This window comes from Oncorhynchus tshawytscha, linkage group LG22 (genome assembly GCF_018296145.1).
Source record: "Oncorhynchus tshawytscha isolate Ot180627B linkage group LG22, Otsh_v2.0, whole genome shotgun sequence".
Lineage (NCBI taxonomy): Eukaryota > Metazoa > Chordata > Actinopteri > Salmoniformes > Salmonidae > Oncorhynchus > Oncorhynchus tshawytscha.
This window is the reverse complement of record NC_056450.1, coordinates 20,594,081-20,608,224: the sequence shown is the minus strand read 5'-3', so window position 1 is coordinate 20,608,224 and position 14,144 is coordinate 20,594,081. Positions and strand designations below refer to the sequence as shown.

Sequence of the window (14,144 nt, the reverse complement as noted above, 5' to 3'; positions counted from 1 at the left end):
TTTGGTTTTTGCGGCCCACTGATAAGTCATTTTGTTTATTGGTTCATTAATTTGGCCTCTTAACAGGAAGCAGACATGTTGGAATCCAGCTTGCGTGGCCACCTGGATGTCTGGCCTTGACTTTTAGGAAAGGCAAAGGAAGTGTGTCCTAGATGACTGTGGTGGCTTTTGTTGGGCAGTGTAGTCGAAGGACAGGACATGAATAGAAAGGAAAGAAGAATATTATTTAATCAGACCATGACATCTATTTTGTGTTGGACCTATTTGTTGGTTTGTGTGATGATTGTTTTAATGCATGCATTTCTGCTTTCTCACTGTTTGTACCCCTCTCTCATTGCCATTTGCAATCCTCTCACGTCCCCTGTTCTCTGTGAGCAGCACAAGGGAAGAGGAGTGTGAAGAAAAAGGTATTAGGGAATTTATTGTGTTTGTTGACAACCAGATGAAAGCCTAAGTGGAATTGTAAAACGGATGTAATTCACTTACAGCTGCTCCATCGGTCAGCTTATCCTTTTGACTAATGTCCCTACACACCTTAACCCCCCCCCATTCCTCCATCTGTGGCTTCATGTTACCACTACCCCTCCCCCATCAGATACACACCTTGTTCTACTCAACCACCCCCTAATACACCTATGACAAGTTGTCCTGCACATGTAAACATGGCATTAGTGACATCACATGGGAAAATGGGGAGCAGAAAATGCATTTTAGCAGATGCTCTTTTCCAGAGCAACTTAAATAAGTGCATTCAACCAAGGTATATGAAACTACCACATATTACAAACATTGCAAGTAAAACCTGCTTCAAAATAGCCGATACCTGCAAAATCTGATGGATGCTGACTTTCCCTGGATATCTACAATTAGTCATGATAATGATCTCAACATTGCTGCTTTTCTGGGGCTTTATTTTTATACCCTTTTTTTGTCTACTCCCCCTCCCTGTGAAACAAGCTGTGGTTTCCCCTTTCTAGCTCCTTCCCTCCCCACTCTCGCTCCTACCCTCACTTCTCTCCTGTGTTTGTTTTAGTAGGCCATCAACTCCCTGTAGTCGAGGACAATTTTACTACTACCCTGGGGCAGACATGACCCTATGCTTTAAAACCAAAAGAGCCCAGGACTTGACTTAGGCTTTTTGTTTTGCACCTCTCCTCTAGCGCACCCCCACTTTATTCAAGGGCTTGGGGGCTTTCTGTTGTCCGGTAGCTGTGTACCCATTCATCCATTCATCCGTGCATTTATCCCCGTCTCCATCTCATACATCTTAACTCTGACTGACAAACCAGCCCACTCAACACCCAGAATCCACCAGGACCCGCCAGTCACTCACTATAAACAAACACCCAGGCTCTTTAGGCACAGGGCCTCTCAAATGACAAACAGGGCCTACATCCCAGGGGATTCCAAAGGGCAAAAAAAGGAGGCATTCTCACTTAGGTTTCTCGGCTGTCTGACTCTTAGAGGTTGACAGACTTTTATTTACTTGAGAAATGCACTGGGTTTTCCTCAAGTCTTACTCCCTCTTCTGTTCTTTACCAACAACATTTCAGCTCTCTCCCCTAATTTTTCCCTGGACTCTATCTGTGGCCCTCTTCCCTCGCATACTATGATTGGCTGCTGGAGGAAGGAAGCTCAGCGTTAGCCTCGCGCTTCCTGTGTCCAACAGCAAAGACGAACCACTCTCTCACTTTCAGAGGAACATTCTTTGACCCTTCTTCAGTTCCTATTCCTCCTCAAAAACAAATCAGCTGGTGGTCACCGATACCTCTTGATCACATTCTTTGGATTCATTTCCTATAATTGTGAGTGAGTTTACACATGCTGACCTTTCTAGAGAAAAGCAGTAAAGGAAATGGGCCTGAACTACAGTGGGGCAAAAAAGTATTTAGTTAGCCACCAATTGTGCAAGTTCTCCCACTTAAAAAGATGAGAGAGGCCTGTAATTTTCATCATAGGTACACTTCAACTATGACAGACAAAATGAGAAAAAAAAATCCAGAAAATCACATTGTAGGATTTTTAATGAATTTATTTGCAAATTATGGTGGAAAATAAGTATTTGGTCACCTACAAACAAGCAAGATTTCTGGCTCTCACAGACCTGTAACTTCTTCTTTAAGAGGCTCCTCTGTCCTCCACTCGTTACCTGTATTAATGGCACCTTTGTCTGTCATATTTAAAGACAGGGTTTAAATGATTTAATAGGCCAATAATTTAATAATAATAATGACCAAACAATTGATAATAAATACGGAAATATATAAATGAAAGTTAACGTTCTCATCTTTGTCCACTAAAACTTGTCTCCAAAGACATTTCTGTTATCAGCTTCTTTTCACAATACAGTTTTTTCCTCTAACTTTTTGGGGTTTTATTTCGAAGAAAAAATTCTCCCATCTTGAACAGCCTGGGCCAAGGCTCCTTTCACTCGCTCTCCTCAGCAGCAGGCACGTGATGCGAGCAGCCAGAACCAGTTTCAGCTGGACATAAGCTATACATTTTATTGAGTGGCAGTTGGCTGAGACAGAGAACAAGCTTGCGCAGTTCTCATCACACAAACACTAACGGTCCAATCGGGTCCCGTCGGTAAATCAAATGAAGCATTTCTAGAACAGCAGCACACAATTTTTCAGCATCGGCACACAGTCCTAGTAATGTAGCACATCCGTCGGTGTGAATCTACTCCTCTCCCATTCACCCGGCTTGGGGAGAAAGGGGTGCATATCCAGAGACCAGTGGCAATTATATCAGACCTGAGCCAGACCCGAGACAAACGTCAGAATTTAGTACCCGGACCCACTTGGGTCCCGGGTCAGATCTCAGAATTTTGGGTCTGTTGAAACCGTGAAGACCTCTATTCTAGGCCCATGGGCCTCCCGTTGGGTGGTGTATTCTGGACTGCTTGTTGATTACAGAGTCTGCCTCTTAGTGTAAGGCCATCTCACCACAGCCCTGACCATACGCATTTCAGCCACTTTTTTTTTTTTTTTTTTTTTTCCTGACGCTGCTGTGCAAAAAGAGCATATTCCCCTCTATTCAGTTGCCATGTGGCATTTCTACTATTTGCAACAAGTGTTTTTTTTCCTTCTTCCCCACTCTGGAGTTTAATGGCCTGGCATTCTCCTGCCTGCGTGTTGCTAGTGAAAGGAGATTCTAATGGGTTAGCTGGAAACCTTTGGTGAGGGTGGAAGGGAGTAGCAGGGAGGACAGAGGAATTTGGGGATTATGAGAGGGGAGGCAGAGGCCTATGAATTGGGGTTTGAGACAGCAGCTGTTTTGTTTGCCCACTCAATGCAATTCTCCTCTCGCTCCCCCTTTTTCTTCTTAAGTCTCCAGCAGGATTCGATACCCCTCTGTCTTTCTATCAATCTACTCTGCTTCTGTTTCTCTATCCCTCCATTTCTTTTTGGCCTTGAAGGTGGTGTTAATGAGTATTCGTGAATGTTCTAGAAACAGAATGCAGAGAAAGAGAGAAGGGTAACATGAAAGAATGAGCAACGTGCAGGCTGCATGCAGGACGTCAGTCACAATCCGAATTCTTTTCATGCTAGGAATTTTCTGTCAAACAAAGATTGCACCATTGCCGCCCATGTTTGCTGTAATGTATATCCTTTGTTCACCTCCTATTGCTGACAAATGGCTCGACCGCAACTTGGAGGCCCCTACGAGACAAAGGATGAATGGAGCAAAGGAAGGGGAATGTCTCAGTCACTTGAGTTAATACCCTCGAAATAAACGAAACGCAGGCAGTTTCTTTCAGGCAAGTGTGAGGTTACTTGCCATTTCCAAGTAAACTTCAGCCAAACCTGACCACAACTAAGGCGGCAACTGAACAAAGCTGATATTTGTCTGAGAATAGACATCTGTTTCTTTCTTGACTTGTCCCTGTGTTCGTCTTTTGGATGCAGACACTGAAACCATCTGTCATTTATTCTTGACATATTTCACCTTTCTCAGGTCATTCCTCAATTGCCTGTAATCTCTTTTTCATTTTAGCATTCTCTCGTTCACACACACTCCAACTGTCCTTTTTTCTAACACCTTGTTACCTGGTACCTACTTTGCATACAGTTGCTCACATCAAACATATCATCCATCTACATGATATCATTCATCTATCCATCTGTCTTAAATTAGGGCCTCAGACTTCATGTCTGATAAAGCAATGAAGTCAACCTAGGTAAAGAGAGCTGGCTAAGGAAGAGCTGCTATTTGAGATTATTGGGACACAGCTCCGTACCGCAGGATCTGGAAATAGATGAACGAAAGTAATGTGTGTGAGGTGAAGAGAACAGTAATCCTTCCACTGAAGTCAGATTCTCTCCAAGTGTGTGTGATAATGTAAGGGGATATAGCAAGGACATGACCAGCAGCCATTGGAATGTTTTTGGAGCGTTTTAAGGGTGGCCTTCTCATTTTCACTTTCCTCCATGAGACCCTCAGAGATTTCACAACGTCTTACTCTGATTCCCCTACTGTTGGTGCACAGCTGGAGCTTACCTGCAGCTCTCCCACTATATTCTCCCACGTGTGAAATCAGCAGACATCTAATCTAAGCGATACGGTTTCATATCTGCACAGGGGTCTTTTTAAAATACGGCTGAATTATGCACAATGGTTCCGCTCAGTTTTTCATTTTCTATCTCTTTCTGCCTTTTCCCACTTGATTCTGTCTTGCTCTCTGTTTTCTCTCCTTGTGAAGTATTGATGGCTGACATACTGTCCTGGAATGTGGGACGACTAGTTGTATTAGTTTAGAGCGATGGAGAGAGAAGGGGGATGGTTTAAAGGAAGTGTAGGAGTTCAAAGTACACTGAACAAAAAATAAACAAAATAATGTAAAGTGTTGGTTTCATGAGTTGAAACAAAAGATCCCAGAAATGTTCCATATGCACAAAAAGGTTCTCAAATTCTCTGCACAAATTCGCTTTCCAAGATAATCCATCCACCTGACAGGTGTGGCATACCAAGAAGCTGATTAAACAGCATGATCATTACACAATAAAATGTGCATTTTGTCACAACACAATGCCACAGATGTCTCAAGTTTTGATGGAGTGTGCAATTGGCATGCTGACTGCAGGAATGTCCACCAAAGATGTTCCCAGTGAATTTAATGTTAATTTCTCTACCATAACGTGTAACCACGCCAGCCCAGGACCTCCCCATCCGGCTTCTTCATGGTCTGAGACAAGCCACCCTGACAACTGATGAAATTGTGGATTTGCACAAACTGTCAGAAACCGTCTCAGGGAAGCTCATCTGCGTGCTCGTCGTCCTCACCATGGTCTTGACCTGACTGCAGTTTGGTGTCGTAACCAACTTCAGTGGGCAAATGCTCACCTTCGATGGCCACTGGCACGCTGGAGAAGTGTGTTCTTCGTGGATGAGTCACAGTTTCAGCTGTACTGGGCATATGGCAGACAGCGTGTATGGCGTTGTGGGTGAGCGGTTTGCTAATGTCAACGTTGTGAACAGAGTGTCCCATGGTGGCCATTTGGTTATGATATGGGTAGGCATAAGCTATGGACAACTAGCCCAATTGCATTTTATCGATGGCAATTTGAATGCAGAGATCCCGAGGTCCATTTGTCATGCCCTTTGTCCGCCGCCATCACCTCATGTTTCAGCATGATAATGCCCGGCCCCATGGCGCAAGGATCTGTACACAATTCCTGGAAGGTGAAAATGTCCCAGTTCTTCCATGGCCTGCAGACTCATACTCACCATACTCATGTCACCCGTTGAGCTTGTTTGGGATGCTCTGGATCGACATGTAGGACAGCGTGTTCCAGTTTCCACCAATATCCAGCAAAGTCCCACTCTTCAATGGTTGTGTGAAAACATTCCACAGGCCACAATCAACAGATCAACTCTATGTGAATGTCTCGCTGCATGAGGCAAATGGTGGTCACACCAGATGCCAACTGGTTTTCTTATCCACGTCCCCTACTTAAAAAAAATATCTGTGATGAACAGATACATATCTGTATTCCCAGTCATGTGAAATCCATAGATTAGAGCCTAATCTGCACCAAAATTCCTACTCGGATGTAGGAAAACACTATATTAGTCATCTACGTAACAATGTTGTGTTTGCGTCCCAAATAGCACTCTATTCCCTTAGTGTGCTACTTTTGACCAGGGCCCATAGGGCAGTGCATTATATAGGGAATAGGGTGCCATTTGGGTCATACACTGCATGTTTTCCTGGACATATTTTAATTTGCAATTTCTCAACTAATTTCCCTCCGGTCCTCATGAAAGTCTCCCCTATCTGCGTGTTGTGTTTTCAGATTGTCAGCCAGGCTTCTTCAAAGCGTTTGTCTCCAACGATGCATGTGAGCTTTGTCCTGTTAACACCAAGCTGCTGAGCTCCGGGGCACTGTTCTGTCCATGTGCAGAAGACTTCTATCGTGCTCCCGATGACCCAACTACAGGGCCCTGCTCAGGTGAGGACATTTTGGAAAATTACTTTTTAATGCAGTCAGCATTGGTGGATCCTACACTGAAAACAAATGAGAGATTTGCTTTTCATTGTGCTCAAAGTGCTCTCTTGACCAAAAAATAATGACACTAAAAAGATTAGAATGACCGTAAGCAAGAGAAAGTCGCAGAATGCTACAGTTTAACAATGTTAATGATGACATCAATCATACAATAACTAACATGCTTCTATTTTCCTGCTCCTGTTTCCTCAGGCCTGCCCTCAGCACCGCGAGAACTGGTCGCCACGACCACCCAGCTGGCGGCAGGCAAGCTGCAGCTGTCATGGAGTCCGCCGGAGGACACGGGCGGCCGCAGTGATATCAGCTACAGCGTGGAGTGCCGGCGCTGCGAGGGCACCGCGTGCCAGCCATGCGGGGAGAAGGTGCGCCTTGAGCCGGCCAGCTCAGGCCTGGTGGACACCAGGGTGGCAGTGAGCGAACTGGAGCCCCACCTCAACTACACGTTCACTGTTGAGGCCCACAGCGGAGTATCGCTGTTCGCCAGCCAGGGGACGCCACGCTCCAACAGGCCCCCATCCACCAGCACATTGACCACTGCCCTGCACTACACAGGTAGGTCACTGTACTTGGGGGTAATAGTGGTGGTGGTGGTGGTGGTAGTAGTAGTAGAACTCTTATATTACGCTTGATCTGAAATGTAGTTGTATGGCCTTATAATACAAGCACAATCACTAAATACTCCATCAAACATAATGCAGTGAAAGCATTTCAAAAGCTCTTGGTTGAACATGTGAAGGACATTGCAGTCTCCGAAATTGTTAACATCTCCCCTCCTCTCTCCTCAGACCCCCCCAAGGTGACGTCCATGCGTCTGGACGAGCGGAGCCTCACCAGCCTTTCCCTGTCCTGGGCTGTAGCCCCCCGCAGGCCCGTGCCCCAGCCCACCCGCTACAAACTCACTTACCGCAAGAAGGTACAGTAAACCATCCATGCCAAACTAGCTGCTGAAAATGTTTGCAATGTTCTATTTGGATATGTCTTTTGAAACATAATATGACTTAAAGGGAATTTTGTGGTAGTGGGTGAAGAAAGGGTGGGAAAAATAAAGAAAATGAGAGGGGTTTCGGGGATGACAAACACCACAGGGGGAGCAATACCGCACAACAAAAGTGTACCTTTATTATTATAATTCCTTACCGAAAGGCATGTTGGTTCACTGTGTTCTCATCTTTCAATTCCCTTCTCCACCAGGATGACAATCTGGATGTGACCACGTACACTGTTCTGATTCTGGAGAAGAGCTCTGTGCAGATCAGTGACTTGTCCCCAGGCACAGCCTACCTATTCAGGGTACAGGCCCTGAGCCCCGAGGGCAGCCCTGGAGGATCCAGCATAGAGGATGAATTTGAGACCCTGACTGAAGGTAAGGAAGACGGCCATATATCAGGTTAATAAGGAGAAGGGAGAATGAATGGATGCTACAGTATTTGAGATGATTGGGACACAGCCCCATACCCCAGGGCTTTGAAATGGAAGAACCAGTGTGTGAGATGGTGGACCAAACCTGACGTAATTTAGAATTAAATTAAGATAAATAAATCCACACAACTAAATAAATGGGCAAGGGAAAACAGATACTGACATGCATTCGTTTTCTATACATATCTATATATATTTATTTTTTGTATACAGTTGAAATCAGAAGTTTACATACACTTTGGTTGGAGTCATTAAAACTTGTTTTTCAACCACTCCACAAATTTCTTGTTAACAAACTATAGTTTTGCCAAGTCGGTTAGGACATCTACTTTGTGCATGACACGTTAATTTTTCCAACAATTGTTTACAGATTGTCACTTATAATTCACTGTATCACAATTCCAGTGGGTCAGAAGTTTACATACATTAAGCTGACTGTGCCTTTAAACAGCTTGGGAAATTCCAGAAAATGATGTCATGGCTTTAGAAGCTTCTGATAGGCTAATGGACATCATTTGAGTCAATTGGAGGTGTACCTGTGGATGTATTTCAAGGCTTACCTTCAAACTCAGTGCCTCTTTGCCTGACATCATGGGGAAATCAGCCAAGACCTCAGAGGGAAAAGAAATGTATACCTCCATAAGTCTGATTCATTCTTGGGAGCAATTTCCAAACTACTGAAGGTACCACATCTGTACAAATAATAGTACGCAAGTATAAACACCATGGGACCACGCAGCTGTCATTCCGCTCAGGAAGGAGACACATTCTGTCTCCTAGAGATGAATGTACTTTGGTGCGAAGTGCAAATAAATCCCAGAACAACAGCAAAGGACCTTGTGAAGATGCTGGAGGAAACCGGTACAAATGTATCTATATCCACAGTAAAACGAGTCCTATATCGACATAACCTGAAAGGCCGCTCAGCAAGGAAGAATTCAACTGCTCCAAAACCGCCATTAAAAAAGCCAGACTACGGTTTGCAACTGCACATGGGGACAAAGATCATACTTTTGGGAGAAATGTCCTCTGGTCTGATGAAACAAAAATAGAACTGTTTGGCCATTATGACCATCGTTATGTTTGGAGGAAAAGCTTGCAAGCCGAAGAACACCATCCCAACCATGAAGCACGGGGGTGGCAGCATCATGTTGTGGGGGTGCTTTGCTGCAGGAGGGACTGGTACACTTCACAAAATAGATGGCATCATGAGGTAGGAAAATTATGTGGATATGTTGAAGCAACATCAAGACATCAGTCGGGAAGTTCAAGCTTGATCGCAAATGTGTCTTCCAAATGGACAATGACCCCAAGCATGCTTCCAAAGTTGTGGCAAAATGGCTTAAGGACAACAAAGTCAAGGTATTGGAGTGGCCATCACAAAGCCCTGACCTCAATCCTATAGAAAATTGGTGGTCAGAACTGAAAAAGTGTGTGCGAGCAAGGCCTACAAACCTGACTCAGCTCTGTCAGGAAGAATGGGCCAAAATGCTACCTGAAACGTTTGACCCAAGTTAAACAATTTAAAAGCAATGCTACCAAATACTAATTTAGTGTATGTAAACTTCTGACCCACTGGGAATGTGATGACAGAAATAGAAGTTGAATAATCATTCGCTCTATTATGACATTTCACATTCTTAAAATAAATTGGTGATCCTGACCTAAAACAGGGATTTTTTACTAGGAATAAATGTTTTTAGAGCGAAAGTTAAGGTCTAAGCTTCGAGAGAAGCCTCATGAGGTATTGGTCGGTCACATGAATGAAACGGTAACAATTAATGAATTATGTTAAATCATGCAAATATACCTTGTCTGTGTATAGCCATATATAAGACAACTGCTGGGACTGCCCAAGCAGAGCTCCGGATTGACACGTGTACTATGGTACATTGAGTTGGTTGGAACCTTTCCAGCACGCTGACAAGTAAATGATTCAATTAAGATTGACTGAGTGTCCCTGTGTAAGAATTTCTACAGACTACTGATTATACCCTAGATCAGCTAGATGCAGGCAATATTGTGCAAGGCGGTATTGAATTTTAATGTCTCATCTTCATTACTCAAATGTTCCCCTCGACCTGTGCACCTACGTTGTAAACTTTCATTAGGTTATAGCAACCTCTGTGATGGGTTTTGGGAATATTTGAGTATCATGTAGTAAACTAAAGCTATCGATGTTACATTGAGTTGGGTGAATGGAATATGAATGACAGTCATCCAATATGCTGTAATAGAAATATAGCCTTGATAGTTGCATCCTTACTCTGGAAACTGTCTGCTGATAGTTGACAACAGGGTGGCAGGTTTTCCTGATGTGCTGCACTAGAGTTCCATAGCCCAGCAGACTCCCCTAGAGGAAAGGACACATGTTAGTTTTGAAATGTCTGGGAGACTCTTAAAGGGAGGAGAGAGCATGAGTACAGTAAATCCAATCCAACCAGTGGCTATGTGTAAAATGTCACCACACAGGCAGACTGCCGCAGTGAAGGAGGTTTACATGGTGCATTAAGTATACTATTCGGGGTGTAGCTAGCTTCTCTGTGCTCTGGAGAGATCGCAGGTAGTTGGTCAGAAGGCTCTGGAGGTCCTTTGACCTTTCTGTCTCTAGCACCTGGAGAGAGATGGATAGAGGTAGTCAGTGCTAGAAAGAGAGAAAGCCCCGACCTCCCACTGGCCCAGGGCCTCCTGCCTAGTATCGTGCAATGTAAAGGAAAACAATATCATGACTTACTGACAGTACTGCATATTCCTGCTGGTAGCAAGCCTCAACATGGATGCAGAGGAACTCTGGAACTCTGTCAGTGTGACCATCGGGACCACCGATTGCTCAGTTTGGCCGGGCGGCCAGCTCTAGGAGGAGTCTTGGTGGTTCCAAACTTCTTCCATTTAAGAATGATGGAGGCCACTTTGTTCTTGGGAGATTTTCAATGCTGCAGATTTTTTTTTTGGTACCCTTCTCCAGATCTGTGCCTCGAAACAATCCTGTCTAGGAGCTCTACTGACAATTTCCTTCGACCTCATGGCTTGGTTTTTGCTCTGACATGTATGGCCAACTGTGGGACCTTTATATAGACAGGTGTGTGTGCCGTTCCAAATCATGTCCTATCAATTGAATTTACCACAGGTGGTAAATTCAATCAACCAAGCACTGTATGCACTTAATAGATTTGATTTAAAAGTATGCATGCCATTTTGTGATAACGCTATGACAAATTATATGGCATACATGTGAATTTATAGCTAGCTAAGATATTATTTTATGTTATGGCACCACATCTCACTAACAATTGCTAAGGAGAACCGCAAATTACACTTGTGGCTAATCAGTATTGTGGCTAACTTCACATAGGTGACTTCCATCATGACATTCATGCTTCTCTTTATTTGACTGTAGTTAGCTAGCTTATTAAGAATACACTTGCTTAAGTGATCTAGTTTTAACGTGAGCTAGCCAACATGCATTGCGTATGTCATGCCACGATCCTGCTTGCTTTACATCTGACAGATATTTAGTTACTATAGCTAGCTAGCTAAGAATGGTTTATTATAATTGCAGTTTAGTTAATTATCTAGCTAGCTAAGTGTAAAACTGAGAGTCTGGCTGTAAAACGCAGCTAACTAGCTAGCTAGCCAACTCGACTATCAGTTGTAGCCAAGCTAGCTAGCTTGATACTCAGTAATGTTAGCTTACCATGCTGTTCTAGCCAACTGGGCATTCCTCTCGCCCATCGCGGTCGACTCCTCCTTGCCTACTCCCGTCTCTTGATCTTCTTCTAGGTTCAAAACTATATGACTGTAGTCCGGTGGCTTATTGTCAAAACCAACCCACTACTAACACAGGCGCCTGGTACAGGAAGGCAGCCAATGCCTCAGTGTTTCAAAACTGTTCACCTGTTTCTATGACGAGCAAGGACAATGTTCCATTAGTTATTTTTGTGTGTTTTTATGATGCGCGTGCGGCGCAGCATATAATTAAGCAATAGGGCCCAAGGACGTGTGGTATATGGCCAATATACCACGACTAAGGGATGTTTGCAAGACGCAACATGGAGTGCCTGGACACAGCCCTTCGCCGTGGTATATTGGCCATATATCACAAACCCCTGAGGTGCCTTATTGCTATTACAAACTGGTTACCAACGTAATTAGAGCAGTAAAAATAAATGTATCACCCGTGGAATACTGTCTGATATACCATTGGCTTTCAGACAATCAGAACGCAGGTCTCAAACCACCCAGTTTATAATAGATTTTATCCCAAATTTCCATCCAAAAAGTGATAACATATTGATGACTAGCTATATGCGCTCATTATTATTGTTGGGGGGTTCTAATGTGAAACATGGCCTTTTGAACATGTTTTGTCATACAAATCAAATCAAATCAAATCCTTGGGCCCTCATACTGAATGCAGCCCACGCAAAAGCTGTCAATCAATGCGCCATGGCATGTTAGATACCACCCACATACACTACCGGTCAAAGTTTTAGGCCAACTACTCATTCAAGGGTTTTTCTTTATTTTTACTATTTTCTACATTGTAGAATAACAGTGAAGACATCAACACTATGAAATAGCACATGGAATCATGTAGTAAGCAAAAAAAGTGTTAACCTCTAGCGTCGAGCAATCCCGTATCCGGGAGCGTAATTATAGCCTCAAGCTCATTACCATAACGCAACGTTAACTATTCATGAAAATCGCAAATGAAATGAAAGAAATAGATTCACTCACAAGCTTAGCCTTTTGTTAACAACACTGTCATCTCAGATTTTCAAAATATGCTTTTCAACCATAGCTACACAAACATTTGTGTAAGAGTATTGATAGCTAGCATAGCATTAAGCCTAGCATTCAGCAGGCAACATTTTCACAAAAACAAGAAAAGCATTCAAATAAAATCATTTACCTTTGAAGAACTTCGGATGTTTTCAATGAGGAGACTCTCAGTTAGATAGCAAATGTTAATTTTTTTCCAAAAAGATTATTTGTGTAGGAGAAATTGCTCCGTTTTGTTCATCATGTTTGGCTAAGAAAAAAATCTGAAAATGCAGTCTCTACAACGCCGAACCTTTTACCAAATTAACTCCATAATATCGACAGAAACATGGTAAACGTTGTTTAGAATCAATCCTCAAGGTGTTTTTCACATATCTATTCGATGATAAATCATTCGTGGCAGCTGTGTTTCTCCTCGAAGCAAACTAAAAATACACTCAGCTGGAGATTACGCAATAATTGCAACGGAAGACACCAAGCGGCCACCTGGTAGATGTAGTCTCTTAAGGTCAATCTTCCAATGATTTGCCTACAAATACGTCACAATGCTGTCGACACCTTGGGGAAACGACAGAAAGTCTAAGCTCATTCGTGACCCATACACAGCCATATAAGGAGACATTGGAACACAGCGCATTCAAAATCTGGGGCACTTCCTGTATGAAATTTCATCTTGGTTTCGCCTGTGGCATTAGTTCTGTGGCACTCACAGACAATATCTTTGCAGTTTTGGAAACGAGTGTTTTCTTTCCAAAGCTGTCAATTGTATGCATAGTCGAGCATCTTTTCGTGACAAAATATCTTGTTTAAAACGGGAACGTTTTTTTATCCATAAATTAAGAGTGCCCCCTATATCCAAGAAGTTAAACCAATTCTTCAAATAGCCACCCTTTGCCTTGGATGACAGCTTTACACACTCTTGACATTCTCTCAATCAACTTCACCTGGAATGCTTTTCCAACAGTCTTGAAGGAGTTCACACACATGCTGAGCACTTATTGGCTGCTTTTCCTTCACTCTGCGGTGCGACTCATCCCAAACCATCTCAATTTGGTTGAGGACGGGGGATTGTGGAGGCCAGGTCATGTGATGCAGCACGCCATCACTCTCCTTCTGGGTAAAGTAGCCTTTACACAGCCTGGAGATGTTGGGTCATTGTCCTGTTGAAAAAACAAATGATAGTCCCACTAAGCCCAAACCAGATGGAATGGCGTATCACTGCACAATGCTGTGGTATCCATGCTGGTTAAGTGTGCCTTGATTTCTAAATAAATCACAGTGTCCCCAGTACAGCACCCCCACACCATAACACCACCACCTCCATGCTTTACAGTGGGAAATACACATGATGAGATCATTCGTTCACCCAGACCGCGTCTCACAAAGACCTGGCGATTGGAACCAAAAATCTCCAATTTGACTCCAAACCAA

At 43.4% G+C, this 14,144-nt stretch overlaps 1 protein-coding gene across 1 annotated transcript in view; it reads left to right on the top strand.

Annotated features, from left to right (window-relative positions):
* epha2b (eph receptor A2 b) overlaps positions 1-14,144 on the top strand; it is a 31,859-nt gene that overhangs the window by 7,291 nt on the left and 10,424 nt on the right. The window contains exons 4-7 of the mRNA XM_024384547.2: positions 6,300-6,455; positions 6,705-7,064; positions 7,298-7,425; positions 7,704-7,875. Coding sequence (XP_024240315.1) covers positions 6,300-6,455; positions 6,705-7,064; positions 7,298-7,425; positions 7,704-7,875 — 816 coding nt within the window. The remainder of the gene's footprint in view (positions 1-6,299; positions 6,456-6,704; positions 7,065-7,297; positions 7,426-7,703; positions 7,876-14,144) is intronic.